Source organism: Hydra vulgaris, chromosome 04, assembly GCF_038396675.1.
Source record: "Hydra vulgaris chromosome 04, alternate assembly HydraT2T_AEP".
Lineage (NCBI taxonomy): Eukaryota > Metazoa > Cnidaria > Hydrozoa > Anthoathecata > Hydridae > Hydra > Hydra vulgaris.
The window spans coordinates 16,020,001-16,043,410 of record NC_088923.1 but is presented as its reverse complement, the minus strand read 5'-3'; the positions used below and the strand labels follow the sequence as shown (position 1 = coordinate 16,043,410).

Genomic DNA, 23,410 nt, shown 5'->3' with positions numbered 1-23,410 from the left:
CGAATTTAGAAAATGTCAACCCCTCGTTTGTCACATTCAACAGACCGAGTTCCAAGAAATCTTTTCCGTCGTGCAATATATACTAGTTCTCCAAATTTTGTCAAACAATTGATTTTTTTAAAAAAGTTAGTTACAATAGTTTTAGTCCATTAAACTTTACGGTTGATTAAAGATCATGTTTACGGTTAATTTTTGTCGGTTTAACTTTACGGTTAAGTAAAGACCGTAAATTTCAATCTGAACTAGTTTCAAAGTGAACTGGTTAAATACTGTAAACTTCCTGGTTAAATACTGAAACTTCCTGGTTAAAATTCTGTTAAAAGTCTTCTTTAAGCACTTAAGCACCCTAATAATCAAAATTGAAAGAAAAGAAAAAAAAAGATTAAACCGTTCATTCATCTATATACTTCAAGTAGACATCGTAAAAAACGTCTACTTCATTAAGAAACTATTTTTTACTTTCTTTTGTAATTTGCAAATATTCTCTACCATGAAAGGTAGAAATCTTTTCTAGACTTATCTGGTCTTTTCAAACCCTTCAATACTACGGCAACTTGAGCAGCAGAAATATTGGCTTGACTGTGAATTAAAAATAGTACTATTTTATCTATTTCGTTATTGAAAGCGTCAAACACCGTTTTCGGGCAATTTTTTAGGCTTAAAAAAATATAATCTTAGTGGTTAAGCTTAAGCGCTCTTTTGATAGCTGGAAACAAGACCCACCAACGAACCTTTGTTTTGTTATTCTGCACCGGCTTCCTCGTAGGTGTAGCTTCGGCTACAACTACTGTTTAAATTTTACACTAAATAACTTTATTTAATAGATTTTCATTTAATTTTTAGAACCATGCTTAAATTTTCTATAAACGCGTACAAACTCCAACGTGCAAAACTACTCTTAAACGCTTACTTACGCGCAAATGCGTACGTATGGCCACCTTAATTATAAATTAACTGTTTTTTAAACTTGTGTTAATGATTATTAAAAACATATAAAACTTTAACCTAAATTTGTTGAAAACGAGAGCTACCTACATTAAGTTAAGCTAAACTTTTTGTAACTTTATTATTATTTTTTTTTTTGCTTTTTCTATCTTCTGTGAGAAGGCACACAAATGAGCTGAGTACCTCTATTATGTGTTATCTGCAGAAATACCATTTTTCAAGGAATGTTAAAAATATTTGTGAGGTTAGTTCAAAGTTCTAAACAAAAAAAGACCGACAGCGTAAAATACTTTAAGAGATGCCGGGCGAACTCCAATTGAGTTTTCAGCTGGTACTACTGCAAGGAAAAGCTTCTTTAAATTGACACATTGTCAAGATCCTGCTTTATTAAAAATTGCTACAGTAATTGCAGATTAATTCAGTTAAAGTTGACTCAAAATTAATACAATCAATTTTGAAATTTTAATGTAATTTTTCATTTCCTTGATTTTTACTGTTAAATCAGCTTATTAGAATAACTCGTTAACAAAACTTTTTCTCTGAAATTTCAACTTCTGACACCTATACAGCAGAATCAGCAATAAGTTCAAAGGAAACCTCAGTTCATATAGAACGTGTTTATATGTCTTTTGCCTTTCCTCACTTTTGTGATCTTTATACTTTTAACGTTCTTTGTTTATCCTGTTAGAACATACATTTTTTGATTCTTTTTCTGGTCTAAAAAACTGAATGTCTTCCGGCTTCTTTTCCAGAATTAATTTCTGGAAACGAAGCCAATCTTATTGGGATCTTTTCCTCAAACTTCTCCACAGATATGCCAAAGAGTTTGCTGCTCCTCTAAATACACTTTTAATTATACCACTAGTAATTCAGCGAATCTACCGAGTTTTTTTCAAATTTACAGAAAAATTGAATATCTAAAATTTTATTTTTGCGTTATTTTTATTACTTTTTTATCTAAATATACAGGAAACTTTACAAAATGGGAAAATCTAGAAAGGTATCAAGATAAAAACAAAAAGTATTTTTCTGGGACGATCAAATACATATTGGTTTGTTCGCCATGATGCCATGAATGCACTGCAAAAATATTATACTGTAATTCAACAGATTTTTTTAATTAAAAAAAAGCCACTCTGCCAAAATAAGTTTTAAAAATTTTCAAAGTTTAGCAAATAAATCTTATGAAACGTAATTTTTTAATCAAACTTTAAAATTTGCGCCAATAAATCTTCAAGTTAGACAAAGTTCGTTTTTCTTGGCGGTGAGACTAGACAATCTACAAATCTTTTTGGGTAAAATCACTTTTTTTCCTTTTGTCTCTGAACATTATCTAAAAAAGTTGATTTAAACTTTTTCTTGCAGATGAGAATGGCAAAGTTTCATACATACGGGTAAGGTTTTAACACTTCAGGTGGGATTAATGAAACAATGATTGGTGACATTTTGTTTAAAATACTTGTTTCTACATGTGCTATAGTCATTTAAGGTCATCAACATTTGCATTCATTTCAGGTTCCAGGTTGCTGATAAAAACAGTGTAAACAAAACAAAGGAAAAGTAAAAATTACGGCAGTTTAAATGAAAACCCGACAATATTACAAAAGTAGACGCAAAGAGATGCAATTGAAATGGAAGTTTTAAATAAGGAAGAAGAGCGTTCTGTAGAATTTAAGTTAGCTATTATTTAATATCTTTATTAACGAGAAAAATCGTACTTTGTTTTGTTGCCTATATTTTAAAATAGGCTTGTTGCTTATTTTAAAATACGACTGTTTCTAGCACGACACCGACTCGAATAAGGGCACGATGTTTATTTTAATGAAACAACTGCATAGGATAGCAAAAGATTTTTCAAGGTTTTATAAAAGTAATAAAATTCGAAACAAATAGCACATAACTAACTCATTAAAAACATCAAGATTGACATTTCGTTTTTTGGATATGTAAAACAGACTCTGATGTAATAACAATAAAAAAAGATTTTAAAGATTTGAAAAAATTTAATCAAATTTAAAATCATGAAAATTGCGAGTCATTGTGATGCATACTTTTAATGAAAATATTAAATGCGGAGATCTTATTGATGATTAATTGCAATAAGAAACACTAACTAAAAAAGAAAGGTGGCAGGACGTTTCACAAGTTGTATTAAATGTTATTTTGTTTAATGCTAAAAAATAGTTTACATCTTAGGCTATAAAAGAAATTATGAACAGCCTAAATTTAATTTGCAAAACTAGCATTATTGCAAAACATAGCTAATTCTTAAAATATATAGCTAATTAATAACGGATCTGCGTTTTTCTGATCTTGTTAATTTAGAACTAATTTGATTGTTGGGAGACCACGTTCAAAATAAGATTTTTTCTAGAATTTAAAAAAGCAAGATCACTCATTATTGTTTGAATGTAGAATCTTATGGATAGCTTCATAAACAAAACATTGTATATATATTAATTACAATAATTTTTTATATAAATTGAGATCTATGAACAATAAATTATTTTTATGACCGGTAAGCTTACTTGGTGCAGAAAAAAGTTTTTAGTTTAAATCCAATGATAGTCAACTCAGCGCTTAGTTACTTCGGTACGCAATTAGTTAGTTAACGAATTACGTTAGTATAACGAAAAAACGTTAGTATAACGAATGCTGCTTCTAGTTTGCTTTTAAACAATTTTTGTTCGTTTCTATGCCAACATCTTAGAAAGAAAGAGCAGCGTAAGCTTATATTATTGAAAGACAAAATATTATTTTGTTTTTAACTTAATTGATTGAAATTATATTAAAATAACCGACAAAAAATCCCAAGATTTAAAAAAAAAATTCCATTAACTAAAAACATAAACTCTTTAAAAAGTAATTTTTTTTTTAAAGACCTAAAAACGATAAAATAATGATTAATAGCAATACAGTAACGATACTATCAGTAGCGATAGGAATTATATTCTATGAATAATAAATAAAACAATTTTAAACAAAAACTTCCACAAAAGTACTTAAAATATTTATTGAAGACTTTTTCACATATTTTTTAAGCATTCAAAATCGTTTTTAAGACACTAATTTTAAATATTATAATTTATTTTTATTACAATAGTTTATTAAAAAGAAACTATGCATCTAAATATGAAATAAAAAGATTAATTTGATTCATTAGATAATATGAACTAAAATATAAACATGATAACATACAAACAACATACTGATGTAATTGATAGCATCAACTTATGTTGATAACAATAGCATAATAGTCGCCATTCATAAGTAGATTGACGTACGCGAAAGCCTGATGACGTATATAATGTCGTAATCGAAATTATACTAGTTAAAACTAAAACAATGATAAACTTTATTCCTCATCAGTAAGATCAACGTTAAGAGATTTATGATTCTTATTGGAGTCAGGCATAAGCATATTAATACCACTATCAATAGTTTCGTCATCATCTTCGTCTGATGAATCACCTGCCGTTGTATCGCCAAGCTCGCGTAAACGTGTCTGTCAAAAAATAGCAATAAAAACTATTATTAACTAAGGACTAGATACTGTACGATACGAGTAATTATGGAAAAAAAAGTGCTTAATACGTGTAAGTAAAGAAATATACGAGTAGCCCCTCGTTTACGATTAGGAAATATACGTATTATAGGAAATATACGATTAGGAAAATTACGATTAGGAAATATACGATTAGGAAATATACGTAATATAGGAAATATACACAAGGGAAAATAATAAAAAAATAAGATTATGAATAAATAAAACAAATACAAATAAGTAAAAAATAAATTTACAAATAAAAATTGTATGACCAGTTTAATTACCTTGTACTTTTTAATCTTTGCATCCTGATCTTCAAGTAACACCAATAAATCCTCGTAATCTTGCCTTTGCTGCGCGTAATCAGAGGTTTTAGCTTCAAGTTTTAATCGCAGATCTTGGATTTCATTATTATTCTACGGATCAAATTAATAATGAATAATTACTTCTCTCCTAAGTTACCGGTTATTACTAAGCAAATTATAAAGTTATTTATATATAAACAGAGTTAACAATAAATACATATATATACACGAATACATATTTGTGTATATATATATATATATATATATATATATATATATATATATATATATATATATATATATATATATATATATATATATATATATATATATATATATATATATATATATATATATATATATATATATATATATATATATATATATATATATATATATATATAGGGTACGGAAAAAGTTCCCGTACAAAAATATAAACAGCAAAAACAGCAAAAGTTCCTGTACAAGATGAGAAACAAATTACACTTTAATTTAAAACAAAATAATACTAAAAAATACTAAAAGAATACGAAGGAATACAAAAGAATACTAAAAACACACTATATATTGAAAGAAAACACCATACAGATAATTTTTTTAAATTATACTTTTGTACGGTAACTTTTTCTGCATCCTGTATATATATATATAAATATACACACATACCAGAGTGGTTTCCTTTCTTGCGCATTCTGTCTTTAAAAGATTATTTTCCTCAACAAGACTTGCAATTTGCTTATTTAGCAATGTAACTGAGTTTTCCTCAGCAGCTTGCTTGTTTGTGGTTATTGCCTCTAATGATGCTTGCATAACAGAGAGTGATAGCTGCTGAAATTTCAAAGATCAAAAAATTTTAAACGAATCTCAAAGTATCATTACTTACATCTTTAAAACTTTTAAACAAATAAGCAACCTTTTTTCAGAAATATATTTTTAACAACCAGATTCCAACGATTGAATGAACTCTGGTCAAAATTCTTGTTTAATAAACTATATAAATTTATAGGAACAGAGCAATTTAAAGGAACGAATGACGCAGCCTTTACACTGTTTGATTCTAAGGGTTTTAGGTTGAATTTCAAAAGATATGAGGTTTTTCTTCAGATTCTATTAATATGTATATGTACGAGCTGGAATGTGTTGAAAATAAAATCCTAAGCGTTCCTTCTTAGTCCGAAATTGATATTTTCCAAAGTTCAGAAAATAGCATTTAAAATTTTTTTTATTATTTTAGCTATCTCTTATTACAAATATCATAGAAACTCATATGACCATCCATTGTCTTTGTCTTCAAAATGTGGTTAATTTAATATATAATAATACCTTTAATAGTTTCACTAATAAAGCTCTTAAAGCGGTTGATGACTTGTTTAGAAATATTAAATGTTAAAATTTGTATAACTTAAATAATTTTATAACTACATTTTATAACATTTTTTTTTATAAACAATAATGAAAAATATAATATCATTTTAAAAATCTACCCAAGTTAAATATTACATATCAAATGGCTCATGTTTCAAGGAAAAAAAATCATAATGAATCCAGAGATTCAGTTTGTTTTTGTTGATGTAACAACTACTCTCTTTGTAGTATGCCATCATTGGTGAAACTAGTTCAAGACTATGTACACAAAGGATTTCGTTTTGATATAAATGCACTTCCCACTAGACATTGTTGCCATTGCGAAAATCCTTTTTATGCCAAAAAGGTTATCATATTATTTTATAATATAATAACCTTTTTTAAATATTTTACTAAAAGTTCAAACAATCTTGTTCACATCAAGGAAAGCCTATGAAAATGATTGATGAAGTTTGGAAATTTAGAAGAGAGTTACTTATAAAGATTGGAAAGGTTACTCCAACTGACGATCAATACTTATATCCAATTTATTGTATGGTATCGGAAAAGCGCAGCCACAAGATTTTTAATTTAAGAGATTATATCATTGAGTCAAATTTCTGCATTGAAAGGTTAAACTCATTCTGCACAGATTGTTTTCAACTAGTTGAAAAGGGCATTGGACACCCATGCACAAGAACATCTGCTGTTCAAAATTCTAAGAATCTTATTCTTTTCAAAAATAGAAAGATGTCAGAGCAAATAACCTCAACTGTTCTAAAGCTTCTAGTTAAGGCTGAAAATTCGTTACAATTATTCAATGGTAGATTTTTATTTATTGGTTTATTTATTTAAAATAACTTGCTGCGATATTCTATTCTAATTATAGCAGTGGCTAACTGCAGTACTAAAAACTAAGCTCCAAACAGATAAAGTAGTTGATACCTGATATCAAGAAAAACCATGATGCCTGAAAATGTGGTTTATGATATTTTTAGAGATTTATGAAAAGTAAGTCTTGTTCATCTAGGTGTTTTTATATTTTATAATTTAATTTAAACGGCAGTATATTAGTTTATTTATTTTCAAAAAATTTATAATAGTTAATATAACTCACATAGTCTACATTATAGGATTTTACAACTAGGTGTTAAAAAGAATTCGATTGCTACGGTTATGAAGCTCATAAACATACTTCTCGGCATATCAGTAAGAGATTTTGCCCAATTTTTTATTTGAATAAATTTTATAAGTATCTACTAAAAAATTAAATTTTAGAATAACAAAACAATTTATTATAGAGCCATGGTGGAAACCATGCTTGTTTTTACTGTACTGGTACAATTAGCTCATTAGGTGGTTTGAGAACTTTTGCCTCCTTATTTCAGATTACTATCGGTACCAAGATGCAGGATATCCTTATAAGACAATGAAATTGTTCAATTATATTTTTAACCCATGTTTGTTTGAGGAAATTCCCAGAAAATTTATTCTTGATACCATCCCTCCTCCGGAACTTCACATGTATGAGCATGTTGTAACAAAAATTGTTGACGTTCTTAATGTCAATGAGGGCCTGAAATCCTTTTTTGACAAAAATACAGTAATGTGGCTTGGGAATAATGTTGGCAGATTGGATGAACCCAACTGTGGTAAAGTTCTAAAATTTTTGGATGAAATGATGCTGGTAACACCAGTTCAGTTATATCTCTGCATTGAAACCCTGCAAGAGTTTAGAACATACATATGATTAACAAAAACCATGGATTGAAGCATAAAAAAGTGGCTTCCATCTGCAGCTCTCTATAAGAATTTAAATTAATTAAATACTTGTTTTAACTAATTTATATAATATATATGAACTCATTGTTTAATTGAAAAAAAAAATTGTTTTCTATGTATTTATTTTGCTTTGAAACCTGTAATGTATAGAAAAATAATTATATTAGCATGTGAGCCATAAAGTTGTCAAACTATTAAAAGTATTATTATATATTAAATTAACCACATTTTGAAAACAAAGATAATGGGTGGTCGTGTAGTATTCTATGATATTTATAATAATAGATAGTTAAATAATAAAAATAATATTGCTTTTAAACACTATTTTCTGGATTTTGGAAAATATCAATTTTGGACTAAGAAGGAACGCTTAAGATTTCATTTTTAACACCTTCCAGCTCGTTCATATTACATATTAATAGAATCTGAAGAAAAACCTCAAGTCTTTTTGAAATTTAAAAAAACAACCTTTAGAATCAGTGTTTACTAAGTTTAATTAAATTTCCAAGTACTCCACGAACAAAAGTTAGAAACAAACACTCCACTTTGATTGAAGTTAGAAACAAAAAAAAAAAGACACTTTTAACATGAGCCAAAAACCGGCTCTGAATTAAAAGTTTCTTAATGATACTTCTTGCATGCAAAATGTATTGAGACATTAAATTAAAATATTAAAACACATTTCAAAAACAAAAAGCAAATATCTAAACAGCTACTACAGTAAACAACTAATGATTTTTGTGTGCTTTAACTTTTAAAGCGAGCAAAAAAATAGAATGAAATTAAACTTGAAAAAACAAAAACAAAAAACAGACAAAACAGTTTCTGCACAAGTCAAAATCAATTGTTTCTATTGTCTTTATATCCCCATTCAATCCATAAAAGTGCTCGGTGCTTACAAATTTGTTACTTAAAATGTTGGTTTTCAATTAAAAAAAAATAATATCAAATTACAAGAATACAGTCAAAAAAATAAATAAATAAACGTACTAATTTTTCCATTTGTTGTTTTAGATTTGAATTTTCTGCTTCTAATAAATTGACTTTTATGGATAGATCTTCAGATTCATATTCAACATGACCATTATGAAGAGGTGCAGCAACATTAGCTGACAATGAATGAGCAGAATAGTAGGTCAATTCTTGTTGCTAGGACAAAAAATAAATTGTATAAACTTTGTAATGCAAAAAAATTAGTTAATGAACAATTAATAACACATGGGGTGAAAAGTCCCGGGCCTAACACATAGATAGCGCGAGTTTTATTGCAGTCACCTTTTTTTCAGTTAATACTAACCTTCAAAAGACAGCTGTTAAAATTTCATTATATTCTATTCATTAGTTTGTGAGTTATTTTGCTAATAGTAACTTTACTTTTTTTATTTTCAGAACAATGGATCAAAAACAATTTTGTGTTTTAATTTTACACTGCTTCTTGATGGGAAAAAATACCATTCAAGCGAAGCAATGGCTTGAAAAGTGTTATGGTGACTCCGCTCCATCAAAAACAACAATAAAACGTTGGTTTGCTGACTTCAAACGTGGTCGTAGAGACACCGATGATGCAGAACATAGTGGACGTCCAAATGAGGCGGTAACACCAGAAAACATCAAAAAAATCCACAAATTCGTTTTGAATGATCGAAAAGTGAGGTTGCGTGAGTTAGCTGACATTGTAAATATATCAAAAGAACATGTTGGCTTTATATTGCATGAGCATTTGACTATGAGAAAGCTCTGTTCGAAGTGGGTGCCACATTTGCTCACTGTTGACCAAAAACAAGAACGTGTTGATGATTCTAAGCAAAAACTTAAGAATGATTCACAACATCAAAATAACAAAATCATCAAAATAATAGGGGGAGGGTAAAGCTGCTACAGCATTATCTTCAACAACTACAACTTATTTTATTTGCAATCCAACAAAAATAAATGCAGTTAAAAACATGATATTTATCAAGACTGGGCATCTGGCCTTTCAACTCTTCATATTTAATATAAAGGAAAGAACGCCTTAAAATAATTTTGAATTAAAATTAGCTACAAATTGACAGTGAAAAAGCTACAAGAACACTATCAGATAAAAAAATTGTACATAAAAAAAAAAACATTAATTCCAAAACAGTTTCTGTGATGAAGTTGGACTGGTAATTGATGCCCTAATGTCTGGTGGCACTGGTGGCACACGCTAATGTCTGGTGGCACTGGGTCATTAAACACTGCAAGAAGATTTTTTACAGTGCCAAGAAGATTGCCGAAATTCTTGAACTTGATGACAATAAAAATGCTGCATATTATTTTTTGTTCACTGGTTTTTTAAGTGAGTTTTAATGACTCTTTAGTGAGTTTTAATGACTCTTTAGTGAGTTTTAATGACTCTTTAGTGAGTTTTAATGACTCTTTAGTGAGTTTTAATGACTCTTTAGTGAGTTTTAATGACTCTTTAGTGAGTTTTAATGACTCTTTAGTGAGTTTTAATGACTCTTTAGTGAGTTTTAATGACTTTTTAGTGACTCTTCACTTTTAAAGAATACTGCTACAAAACAGCCAAAATTATGTAAACCTTAATATAACCTTGGTATCATATGCTACAGAGACTGCATTATATTCTTATCCATGGTTGGCAAGTTAAAGAGAGAAATTTGCTTATTAGTACATTTTGTGAAGAGGCGCAAGAACCACAAAATAAGAATTTGAAGAAGTTTTGTAATTTTAAGAATATTTTTCACAAATATTTTATATAAAAAAATTAAAATTTTTTTTTTCTTGAAACTAATACATAAAAAAATTATGTATTAGTTTCAAGAAAAACAAAAAAACTAAGGCTGCTTTCTAAAAGCCCTGTTTAACAACAGAAAAAACTTTGTGTGTGTTATTTCAATACATAAAACAACTTTTAATCTGGCTTTAGTATTAATGTTCAGTTTATAACTTTTACATTTCAAGAAATTTTTCTAAGCTTTATAATTATAAAAAATGCAGTTTTGTATAATTACAAAGCTTTTTACCCTAACAATCCAATAAAACTGCTAGATTTGCAATATAAAAATTACTTAATCTGTTAATTATGGGGAAAATGTACTAAATCTGGTAATTATAAGGAAAAATAAATATTTTAAAAGCTATTATTTTTATACAGATAACAATAATTTTAGCCCACTGCGTGTTGCACAGAAGATTTTGCTTAATTGATTTTATTGTCTTTGGTTTATTATTTTCGATGTTTTAAAGAAACAAAAGACAAAAATTTAAAAATAATATCTCACTCACTAGCTTTTTAATTAGCTCTTCTTTTTCCTGAATTTGATCTTGCAAAGAATGAACTGTATCTTTTTGACTCTCAGGATCATACTCTAAACATAGTGAAATAAAATATATTTATAATAAAAAATATCTATAATAATGAAACACCATGTAAAATTAAAAAAAATTTGATAGGTGATTTTCTACTAATTATTGCTCTGTTTTTTTAAAAACATTGAGCACTCTATTTTGTGTAGGACATTTAAAATTACTTGCATATATATATATATATATATATATATATATATATATATATATATATATATATATATATATATATATATATATATATATATATATATATATATATGCAGCATTAGATGAACGCGAATGACATCATAAAAAAACAGGAAGTTGCGGGGGCTTCAGTACATACATTAACCACAAATAGCTTGACCCGCAACAAAGTGCTGCTACATCAACTGAGAATTTGGCATGACATCAAACTCATTTTTGATGAGTCTTTAACAAAATGTTTTTTAAGTGATTTTCTACTAATTTATATATATATATATATATATATATATATATATATATATAATATATATATATATATATATATATATATATATATATATTAATGATACTGAGAACAGATTTTCTTTATTTTTACATTTAATGTTTAGTCAGGTAATTTTGAACTTAAAAATACTGTTTGAATCATAAAAACATTATTTGCATGTGGTTTACATCTTTCCTTAAATGGCATTCAAGCATTAGTTCTCTATGTGCCATCGTATAATTTACATATGGGGCTTCTCTCAGCCCCATATGTAAATTATAGTTTTCAACAACAAAAATTATAACTATGAATTCATATTTTGCTTAGTAAATCAAGAATATCACCTTAATTTCAAACCATATAAAAGAATAAACTCCCATGATGAACTCTGCTAGCAGTTTCAAGTTGTGTAAATCTTTGTTTTTTAATCCATGCTCAGAGCACCAGATTCGAAGTAGTCTACTATAGTAGCAAGATTCAACCATCTCGCATGATTATGTGGATCACTTTGAGTCTGGTTCAAACCATTAGGGAAAATACCTGATGCTACTGCATTATGTATTTTATACAAATACTTCTGATCTGTAGATAAGGAATCTATAACTTCTTTCTCAAGATGAATTAGATTTAAAGCAATATCAAGCTGAGGGGTGTTTTTGGAAACAGGAAGAAACGTTGCTTTCTTAATAAGTTTTCCAATGCTCCCTGTGAACCTGTTGTTAGATAATGTTTTTCCATTAAAAACTTACATTAAACACTTAAGTGGCAACTTGTTAGTATGTAAATTATTGAACGACTTTGCTTTTCCATCCTATTGTTTTTCATTTTTAGTGAATTAAACATTTAAATAATCAAAGTTTTATATTTTAATAAAATAAAAACAAAAACTGTATAGGTTAATTAAATCTGCTTTAGCTAATTGATTTTCAAGTTGTTATCCAATCGTATAGTTGTTTAGCAATATGTTCAGCAGGTGTTTGACCTTCTCTCTCCTCTGAGTTTATTTAAAATGTGAAATAAATATCTTCCACCAGGCTCAGAACAGAAACAATAATGATTTCTTTGATCTCCCTTTGGGGATAATTCTCATCTTTTGCATTTGCCTAAAACAACAGTTTTTGTAAGGTCTTTTTGCAAAACCTGCATCTTTGGCTGCTTTTAAGTGCAGTGCCTGTTGATGAAGCTGTTCTGTTACTTATACCAAATCTTAATGCTGACAAAGCAATATGATTTACATTAAAGTTATTTAGCTTAGAGATTGTTTATTTGGTGAAAAAATATTGTCTTTATAATCATTGTCAAAAATATCTGATTCTAACTCCATGCCATGTTGAGATAATTCATCAGAACACTGTACAGTCTCAATTCTAACTCCCTTTGCTTTGTTCTGCTTTCTTTGGTAATAGCAGAACCTATTTGCCTTAACAGAACCTATTTGCCTTAGCAGAACCTATTTGCATAACTCTTTTAGAACCAATATTTTTCTGTGACTTTTAAAATTGGAGTTTAAAATTTTAAAACCGAATTTGTTTTTACATAAAGAAGAAATTATTGAACTACATCATCAGTACAATTTTTACCAAATTACCAAAACCCTATTTTATTGGTAAAAAATAACCTAGGTTATAGCAATTTAGGGTCATAAATATTACCTGCTTTAATACCCCTAAAATTGCCATCCTTGTTTAAACAGCACCAACAGAGTGTTGGAAATGCGAATGTGGCACCCAACGCGCGGACAGCTTTCTCATGCCTAAATTTTCATGTAACATATGACAAACACATTCTTTTGATATGTTCATAACCTCTGCTATCTCTCTCACTTTAATTCGGCAATTGTATAGCACCATTTGGTGAACTTTGGCGTAGTTTTCAATGGTAGTTGCAGTTTTTGGACATCCTGAACATTCATCGTCTCCCAAGCTCTGACGGCCACGTTTGAATTCAGCTGCCCAAAATTTCACTGTGGTAAATGATGGTGCAAAGTCCCCATACACATAATCCATCTCATCTTTGATTTGTGTAGGCGTATTGCCTTTCAAAAACAAATATTTAATGACAGCTCGATACTCAATTTTGTCCATTTTCATAAAATTACTCACATCAACTCACTCAAACGACTGTTACATAACAACTGAGCACTCAAAATGGCTGAAACTTTGGTAAATAACTATCAACATATGAACAAACAAAATTCACTTGTTTTTATTTACAAGTGCTGCCATCTTCACGTCAAGGTCGGAAACTTTTCAGACCACCCTCGTATGTATATATATATATATATATATATATATATATATATATATATATATATATATATATATATATATATATATATATATATATCAGCTCTCAGAATTAGGAAAAATGAGGTCAGTAAAAAAATTGCAGACCTTAAACTATTAGAGATTAACATCAGGATGGCAAAAAAATTTGACACAAAGGTTTTTCTATAAAACATATAAACAAGGTTGGCAATTTTCAAACACTCAAACACTTTAAGGTTGTCAGTTAGGTTAGCACTGCTAAATGCCAACCCTAATTCCGAGGGCTAATATACATACATACATACATACATATATATATATATATATATATATATATATATATATATATATATATATATATATATATATATATATATATATATATATATATATATATATATATATATATATATATATATATATATATATATATTTAAACAACTTTAAAAAGTATTCTACGCAATAGAGTGCTCAATGTTATTAAAAGAACAGAGCAATTATATATTAGTAGAAAATCACTTAACAAAATTTTTTTTCCATTTTACACTGTGTTTCATCAACAAAGATTCATCAGAAATGAATCCTTTTCTGATGAATCTTTGTTGATGAAACACAGTGTAAAATGGAAAAAAATTTTTGTTAAGTGATTTTCTACTTATATATATATATATATATATATATATATATATATATATATATATATATATATATATATATATATATATATATATATATATATATATATATATATATATATATATATATATATATATTTAAGTTGTATGTTAAATATGTAAATTCATAGTATAAAAATTACCTTTCATAATAGCTACTTGATTTCTTATTTGAACAAGTTCTATTGCTTGCCGTTCAAGTTGACGCTGTGCCTAAAGCATTATCAAAACCAATAAAAAAAATTTAATAAAAAAGTCATATTTACATAGCATATATAAAAGAAATATGTTAAAATGTGCATAACATATATTAAAGATCATATGTTAAAATGTATAGAACATATTTTATAAATCATAAGTTGAAATATACATATAAAGGTACTAAAGTTAAGTATAAGTATAAGTAAAAAATAATAAATCATTAAAAAAATTTAATAAAAAAAGATTTAGCATTTTAAAAATATTTCTACATCATTAAAATTTTCTTGCAGTTCTTTGCATTGTGTTCTTAGTTTTCCTAATTCTGCATCCTAAAACAGAGAAATTTTTAAAATTATATTATTACTTTGATTAATATAATAATTAGAAAATATTAAAAAATTCAATATATACATATACATATATATATATATATATATAATGCGGTAGTGGTGTAGTGGTAGAGCGCTTGCTTCATAAGCAAGAGGTTCCGAGTTCAATTCCCACCACATTCCTGGTAGTACTGCGCTCAATTTGTTTCTCCACGCAGTGGCCTTGTTCTTCAAGGTTCGTGTTTCGGAGTTATAGAGTTGAGAGAGGGTTATAACCACAATAAAGTAGCCTACTTGTCTGTAGTGGCCTTCTTGGCCTTGGGGAGGGGAATTAACAAAAAAAAAAAAAAAATATATATCAGACAATTAATATATATTTTTCAATTAAACAAATATAAAAAATTACCTGCTCTCTAATCAAAATTTTGTATGACATCACAACAGTTTCATTTGTCTGAGATGTTTTAAATTTATCATCTGCATCATCATCTTCAGATATAGATTTTGAAATACTTACTTAAAATAAAAAACAGATTATGCATCTATGATATCTATAAATGTATCTATAAATGTATGTAAATACGTCTCTATAAATTTCACCATTGGTATTGTGCTTCTCACAGTATTATACTTTGGTACTTAATCGTTTCTGAAAAATTCTGAATCCATCTCATATTAAAATACTATATTTTAAAAGTCTTAAAAATACAGTTTTCCTAATGGGAACCAGTTTTGCTGTGACAGTAGACTTTAAGACTTAGTTTTACAAAATTCTTACTTTTAACTAAATTAAAATCTTAATAAATAAATTTAGGTATAAAGTCATAGCTGCATACTAACTTGTTTTAGGTACTAACAACCTGCTAAAATTTTCTCTTTGTGAGCATACAATCAAATATAACCTCATATTTCCAACATTGTTCAGATCCCCCATTGCCTGTTGCCCAGATGCCTTCGATATTCATTTAGCCTTCAAATTTTATTTTGATGTTCAATACATTTCCTTTCTTTTTTTTTGTATCTCTGTAATGTAAACAGTTCCGCATGTGAGTTTGTAGATAAAAAGATAACTATTGGTTTAAACTCTTTCTCAAGTTTTGGTTCTAATTTTGGAAGCCATAAGAGTTTTAGTTCGTTATCATTATATTTTCTTTTTAGCTCTCCGTGAAAACCTATCAATCTTAGCATTACAGAAGGCTGTTCATACTACCTTTCTTACTGAGAGTAAGAGGCCAGAGCAAGAGTTGAACATCAGATATTACATTAAAAGTTGAACATCACAGTTACTTAATATTTTTATTTTTATTTGCAGTTATATTCGAGGGGTTGTCCCTTTTATGAAAATACTTTTTGGTAACTATTTTAGTGTTTTATGACATATATAAAGTTAGTCATTTAGTTGTTTAATAAGATATATAAAATTAATATACATTGCTACTATTATTTCTATTATTGTTTTATAAGAATAACAATAATTATAATAATAATAATAATAATTATTATAAATACAGGGTGTGCAAGAAATTCACATTAAGGAATCACAAACAAAATAGTATAATTAAGAACTCGTTAAGTGCTGAAACCTTCTGTACATAAAGACTGCTTTTTGATTGTTTATTTTATAAGAAAATTTTTGAAAAATTTTAAAAATATAAACTTTGCATAAATTATATTAATTTTATATGATATATTAAATTTTATTGAATAAAAACTATGGTTTTCTTATATTATACAAAATGCATTATATATAAAAAAATTTATGCATTTATGGTTTTTTCTAATAATTTTTTGGAGATAATTTTATAAATTATTATTATTCTTTAAAACTTTTGCAAAACTTTGTTTCTTTTGTTAACTATGTTGACATACTTTTAAATAAAATTTTATAATAATATTCTATGAGAGATAATAATGAAAAAAAATTCAAGAAAACATAAGTAGAGTACTCAATATAGAAATTCATCAACAAAACTCCAATAATCATCAGCAGTAAGCAACTGAATTTTGTTTGGATAAAAATTCACACTGCAAGGGCCACTGCAAAGCCCAAGCTGTCACAGAAGAGAGGTCACACTCAAGATCAACTACCTGTTGTAAGCAACCAAAAATTGATGAGTTTTTTCATGACTAAAGTATATAGTTGTGTTATCAGCAATAAAAGATATAGCTGTGTCATCAAGCCACTTTACCTGAAAGATTATTAATACAGAAAAGGAACTCAGAATCAAACATGGAACCTTGTATTACCCCAGATGCTACTGGAAATTTCCTTCAAGAACAACTTTAGTACAGTTTAGAACAGTTAGAAGGAAATAGTTCAATAATTTTAAAATCTCTCCCAGATACACAATATGAAAAGAGCTTATGGAGAAGACGAACATGACAGACTTTATCAAAAGCCTTTAACATGTCAAAAGTATTAATCCTTGCTTCTCTGTTTCCATCTAATGCACAATAAAACATTTCTGTTAACAATAAACCTAACAGTTAACAATTTAACAGTAGAATAAAAGTCTGTATCAAAATCTGTATATAATCTAAATCTCAAGATATCAGAAGTTTGATAACTAATGACTCAAAGAGCTTATTAATAGTAGTAAAAAGTTGGGAGACGGTAAAATAGTTAAAAGTCTAGTTGGAAGATAAAGGGGTGAGAGCAACCTTCAGAATTTTTAAAAATTGAAACCACAAATGTAATTTTTCAGCAGGCAGGACAAGAAGATTCAGTTAAATAGTTTCATGAGAATTAAAGTTCATTTAGCATTTTGAGCATTAGAGTTCAAAAACTTTTTGAAAAACGAGGAATAAAATTTTGGAAACTTTTGAAAAACTGACAAAAATTTTATCAGGACCACAAGCTGCAAAAGAATTTAAATGAGAAGTAACTTTAGCAACTGGAATAATTTGGATTTTAACCTATTTCTCTTGGATCTCAGAAAAAGTGTGGTCTTTGTAAAGTGTTATACTGTATTCTAAGAAGAAGTAATAAGATCAGATCCATGTATGAGAGATGAAATGTGTGATTAGCTTTTGTTAAAGACACAATTAAAAATTTTCCAAGAGTCTTTAAAACCTACTTCCTCAAATAAAATACAAAATAAATAATACCTTGTAAAGATAAAAAAACATTAGGCAAAAGGAGAAAAACATGGTATAAAATAAAGATTGAACTGAAGCTGAATTTCTAGTGAACACAGTAGTGGGGTAGTGCAGAATGCTTCAAGACTGTCCACTTTGCTAATTTTAAATGCTGCGCATTTTACTAATTTTTTTCAGAACATAAAAAGTTTTTTCCCATTCTACTATTCTATTACTAGTACAAAATTTGATTATTTCCCTTGAGATCCTAAAAAGAATCATTTTATGATAAACATTTGATGGGTCGCTAACACACATATAAAAACTCATTTGATGGTAAACATTTGATTGCTAAAACATATATAAAATTCTTTAAAAGTATGTTAACATAAATCATACAAGTTTAAAAAATTATTTTTATTCTAAATCAAGATGTTTTTAAATATATAAAAAATACTATTTTTTGAAATTTTTTTTACTATTTCTTTTCTCTTGATTCAGATTGACATTTATGAATTTTAAATATGAATTTTCATTATTATATTGGAAACCTTCAAGTATTTTTGGGCTTTGAGGGACCCCTTAAGCAATTATCAATATTTGGTAAAAAGTAATTTGGAACAGTAATATGATAGTAGAATAAGACAAATTTTGCTGTTCTGAAAAAAAATTATTATACTAAACAACCATAGAGCTTTTGTAATGTTGCTTTGTAAACAAAAAGTACCAAGTTTAATCTCTACTATGTTCCTGGTAGGTTGTTATATCCATTTTTATTTATTACAAGCCAGTTGTAATAACAGTTTTTTTAAAAAGGAGATAAATACAGTAAATAATTTTCTTTTACTGTGTTTATCACATTTTTTAGAAAATGACATCAAAACCAAACGCTAAAAGAAAAAATGATCTGTGATAAATCATCTCTGAGATAATTCGGCATGCTGAATCATCACAGCCTTAGTTATGTATTTGTTAAAAAAGAAGACTAGCACACAACTATAATTTGAAACAAACAACAATGTTAGATGATGAACAGAAAATTTTTTTTGCCAAAAACTTGATTTTCATTTTTGATTTTATTTTAGTTTTTAAAAATGTAAAATAAATAAAAACTAACCAATAAAAACTTTTCTTTTCAATATTCCAACTGATGTTTTAAAAAATGTATATAGGAAAATTATAAAAAAATCAAAAACCCCATCAGAAACTACAAGGAAAATCATGCATCATAGATGACAAGTCTTCACTTTGACTAATACCACAATTAATGGCTGCGATATTTTTTGCTCAAGCAATGTTAAACAAATGCTTGCTAAAGTAAAGTAAATAATAACTACCAAACTTAACCAAAAAAATGTCTAGTCTAATTTAAAAACTTCAAAATTTCAGATAAAGGGGTAACAAAATCTTATTTTACCCTCAGTTGTCTGGCAGATCAAATCTTTACTGCAGTGCATTTATTAGGAATTAGCTGGATCAACTTGTTAAATCAAAATCTGACTACCACACAATATTAGTGGAGTACCTTGTGTTAGGAAGGTGGATAGTAATTTGGTATCTGGTGGTGATAGTAACATCTACTCACTCAATATAAAATCATAGCTTTTTTTAACTTTTATTTAAATGCATACAAAGTGGCATGTATCAAAAGATGAGAGAATTTTTTATCTTACATTTTAGGCGAAATTGATTTTTGATTCAAGCATTTTAGGTAAAATTGTTGTTTAATTTTAGCAAATAAACACAGTTAAAGCAGTACAAGATTCTGAATTCTGGTTATAACTTTTCGCGAAGAGAGAAAATTTTTTTTATATATCCTAAACTGCTCGTTTAGGATATATATCATTTATATATCCTAAACTGCTCGTTTAGTTATATACATAACATAACATAAACATAACATACATATATATACTATAACTACATAACATAACATTATATATACATAACATAACATTTACATAACATATATATACTATAACAACATAGCATAACATATATATACTACAACTACATAACATACATATATATACTACAACTACATAAAATAACGAAACAAGTCCTGATAAAATGATCCAAAATGAAATAAAACTGATAAAAAAACCACAAACTGATGAAACTTTCCAGACAAATAAAAATTAAAAAAGAAAACATTATAACTATTTAATTTAAATTAAACAAATAAATGCTGTAAAATGAAATCCAATAATTTATTAACACAAGTTACTGCAAGTTTGTTATCCAAATTAGCAAAAAAACGCTGATGCTGATCAGTGAATTATCGTAAATTATAATTCAAAAAAGTTATAGTAAAAACTTAAATTTGGAAAACACACCAAGTTGCTTACAGTAAATAAGGTGAAGCCTAAAGACATTTTGTTACTTTTTCTGCAAATTTTTTTACCCATTAAAGAAAAAAAACAGCTCGAAAATTTGCTACAAAAGCAAAACTCTCTACTGAGCTTAATAATCAGAAAATTGAACTCAATTTTAAAAATTTTTATTTTTAACACTATTCATTATTATTTTCTAGACTTGGTGTGTAAACTGAATGTAATCTCTAAGTGTTTTATATATTTTCATTTCACAGTGTCTGCAGAATTTTTATCACAGAATATTTTAATAAAGTTAAAGGATGTAATTCTTAAAATTATTTTTTTATTTATTTCATTATTTTCATTTTTTCATAAATTATTAAACCAGTTTTTTATGTTTAAAGGCTTTCTACTGTATGAAATATTTCTTAAAAGAAAGAAATATGATAAAAACTGAAAAAAGGTTTTCAATGACTTAATTTGCTATATTTTTGTTAATACATGCCAAACAAATACAGATCCACAGTGTACATAGATTCATATGTATATAGTATCGAGTAGATACATGTCTACAGCATATCTAGATGTCTAAATGTGTATTGTCTAGATGCATTTGTATGATGCATACAAAAATGCAAGAGTAGGTTGCATCTAGATACTTTAAATTTTAAAGTTTAAATATATTTTAAATAGTTATAGATATTTTCATTTTGATCATTGCTAAGCAATAGAACAAAATCGAATATTAATATCAAACTAATACCTTCTAATTTTTTAAACTGTTTTGTGAACTCATGGTCAAATAGTACTCTATCTGATTTTAGTTCTTGAATCTAAAAAAAAAGGTCTATAGAATAAAAATGTTAATGAATAGATGAAGGACATAATGAATGAATAGATAAAGGATATAATAAATGAATAGATGAAGGACATAATGAACCAAACCATAACATACCACAAAAAAAAATGTTTGGTGGTATGAGAAAAAAAAGAAACAATAAAAAAATACTTGAGTATGCTTTGCAGCAGTTGTAAAAAGTTCTGATTTTGAAACATCATTAATTTTGGTTAAAAAATGTTCAGGATCAAGTCGTGTAGTTATCAGTCTTTTTATTGAATCACTAATAAAAAAATAATTCTTTAAGTATTAATCAACTGTTCAATGAAATAAATCATGCAAACCAACCAATCAATAAAACTAATGATTTAACCAATTGACTAAACTAAAAAACAGAGCCAGGTTGTTTCCTGAGCCCTTGTACATAATATCAAACCATCATAAAATTGACCTCGTAAATTTTTCATTGTTGCCATCATTGTATATAATGCAAACACCAACCAATACAGCAGACAATCCTTGGATAACAGATTCATGCATTTCACATGGTTGTTCAATGCAAGAAAATAACTGAAGATGTTAAGGAACTTTTGACTTAGTATACCTTTAACTGATATGTAATATAAATACACACAGACTATATATATATATATATATATATATATATATATATATATATATATATATATATATATATATATATATATATATATATATATATATATATATATATATATATATATATATATATATATATATATATGTATATATATATATATATATATATATATATATATATATATATATATATATGTATATATATATATATGTATATATATATATGTATATATATATATATGTATATATATATATATGTATATATATATTTATATATATATATTTATCTAAGATATATATATCTTGCGGTAGTGGTGTAGTGGTAGAGCGCTCGCTTCATAAGCGAGAGGTTCCGAGTTCGATTCCCGCCACTTCCATGGTAGTACCGGGCTCAACTTGTTTCGACGCGCAACGGTCTTGTTCATCAAGGTTCGTGTTTTGGAGTTGGAGAGTTGAGAGAGGGTTATAACCACAAGTAGCCTCCTCATCTGTAGTGGCCTTCTTGGCCTTGGGGAAATGGTGAAGTATAAAAAAGAAAAAATGGAGAAGTATAAAAATTGTAGTATAAAAGTTGTCCATGATGGAAAGCACTCTACTTCATATCCGTAACTTCAGGGGTTCCTCAAGGTTCAATCCTTGGCTCTATACTCTTTAATTTACATTAACGATCTTCCAAATATCTGGAAGATCGTTAATGTAAATTAAAGAGTATAGAGCCAAGGATTGAACCTTGAGGAACCCTTGAAGTTACAGGATATGAAGTAGAGTGCTTTCCATCATGGACAACTTTTATACTACAATTGGAAAGGAAGGATTCAATAATCTTAAAGATGTTGCTAGATACACCATAAGAAGAAAGCTTATGGAGAAGACCAGCATGGCAAACTCTATCAAAAGCTTTAGAAATGTCAAGAGTGATAGCCTTAAACTCTCCACCTTTATCTAATGTATGATAAAACTTATCAGCTATTACTGTTAGCAAATCGGCTGTAGAACGAGAAGATTAAAATCCATATTGATGATCAGAAAGTAAGTTATTAGATTCAAGATGAGAAATTAAGTGTTTGTTAATTAAAGATTCAAAAACCTTGCTTATGATAGGAAGAAGACTAATGGGACGATAGTTAGACGAATCAGATCATTCTCCAGAAATTTTCGAAATAGGGATAACAGAAGCCGCTTTCCAGTAGACTGGAAAACTTGACTCTGATAAACACTTGTTAAATAGTTTTGAAAGTATAGACAACAGCTTCGAAGAACACTTCTGCAAGACTATAACAGGTATATTGTCCGGACCACAAGCTGTAGAAGAGTCTAAGCAGGAAATCACTTTAGATACAGAAGCTAGAGTGATACAAATGT

At 27.5% G+C, this 23,410-nt stretch overlaps 1 protein-coding gene across 1 annotated transcript in view; it reads right to left on the bottom strand.

The window, feature by feature from the left end:
• Window positions 1-3,877: 3,877 nt before the first annotated feature.
• LOC100213056 (general vesicular transport factor p115) overlaps window positions 3,878-23,410 on the bottom strand; it is a 92,333-nt gene continuing 72,800 nt past the window's right edge. The window contains exons 20-30 of the mRNA XM_065795583.1: window positions 21,882-22,000; window positions 21,602-21,713; window positions 21,356-21,425; window positions 15,606-15,715; window positions 15,140-15,199; window positions 14,813-14,882; window positions 11,194-11,276; window positions 8,914-9,072; window positions 5,464-5,625; window positions 4,777-4,908; window positions 3,878-4,450 (exon numbers count right to left, since the gene is read on the bottom strand). Of these exons, the coding sequence (XP_065651655.1) occupies window positions 4,301-4,450; window positions 4,777-4,908; window positions 5,464-5,625; window positions 8,914-9,072; window positions 11,194-11,276; window positions 14,813-14,882; window positions 15,140-15,199; window positions 15,606-15,715; window positions 21,356-21,425; window positions 21,602-21,713; window positions 21,882-22,000 (1,227 nt within the window). The 3' untranslated portion in view covers window positions 3,878-4,300. The remainder of the gene's footprint in view (window positions 4,451-4,776; window positions 4,909-5,463; window positions 5,626-8,913; window positions 9,073-11,193; window positions 11,277-14,812; window positions 14,883-15,139; window positions 15,200-15,605; window positions 15,716-21,355; window positions 21,426-21,601; window positions 21,714-21,881; window positions 22,001-23,410) is intronic.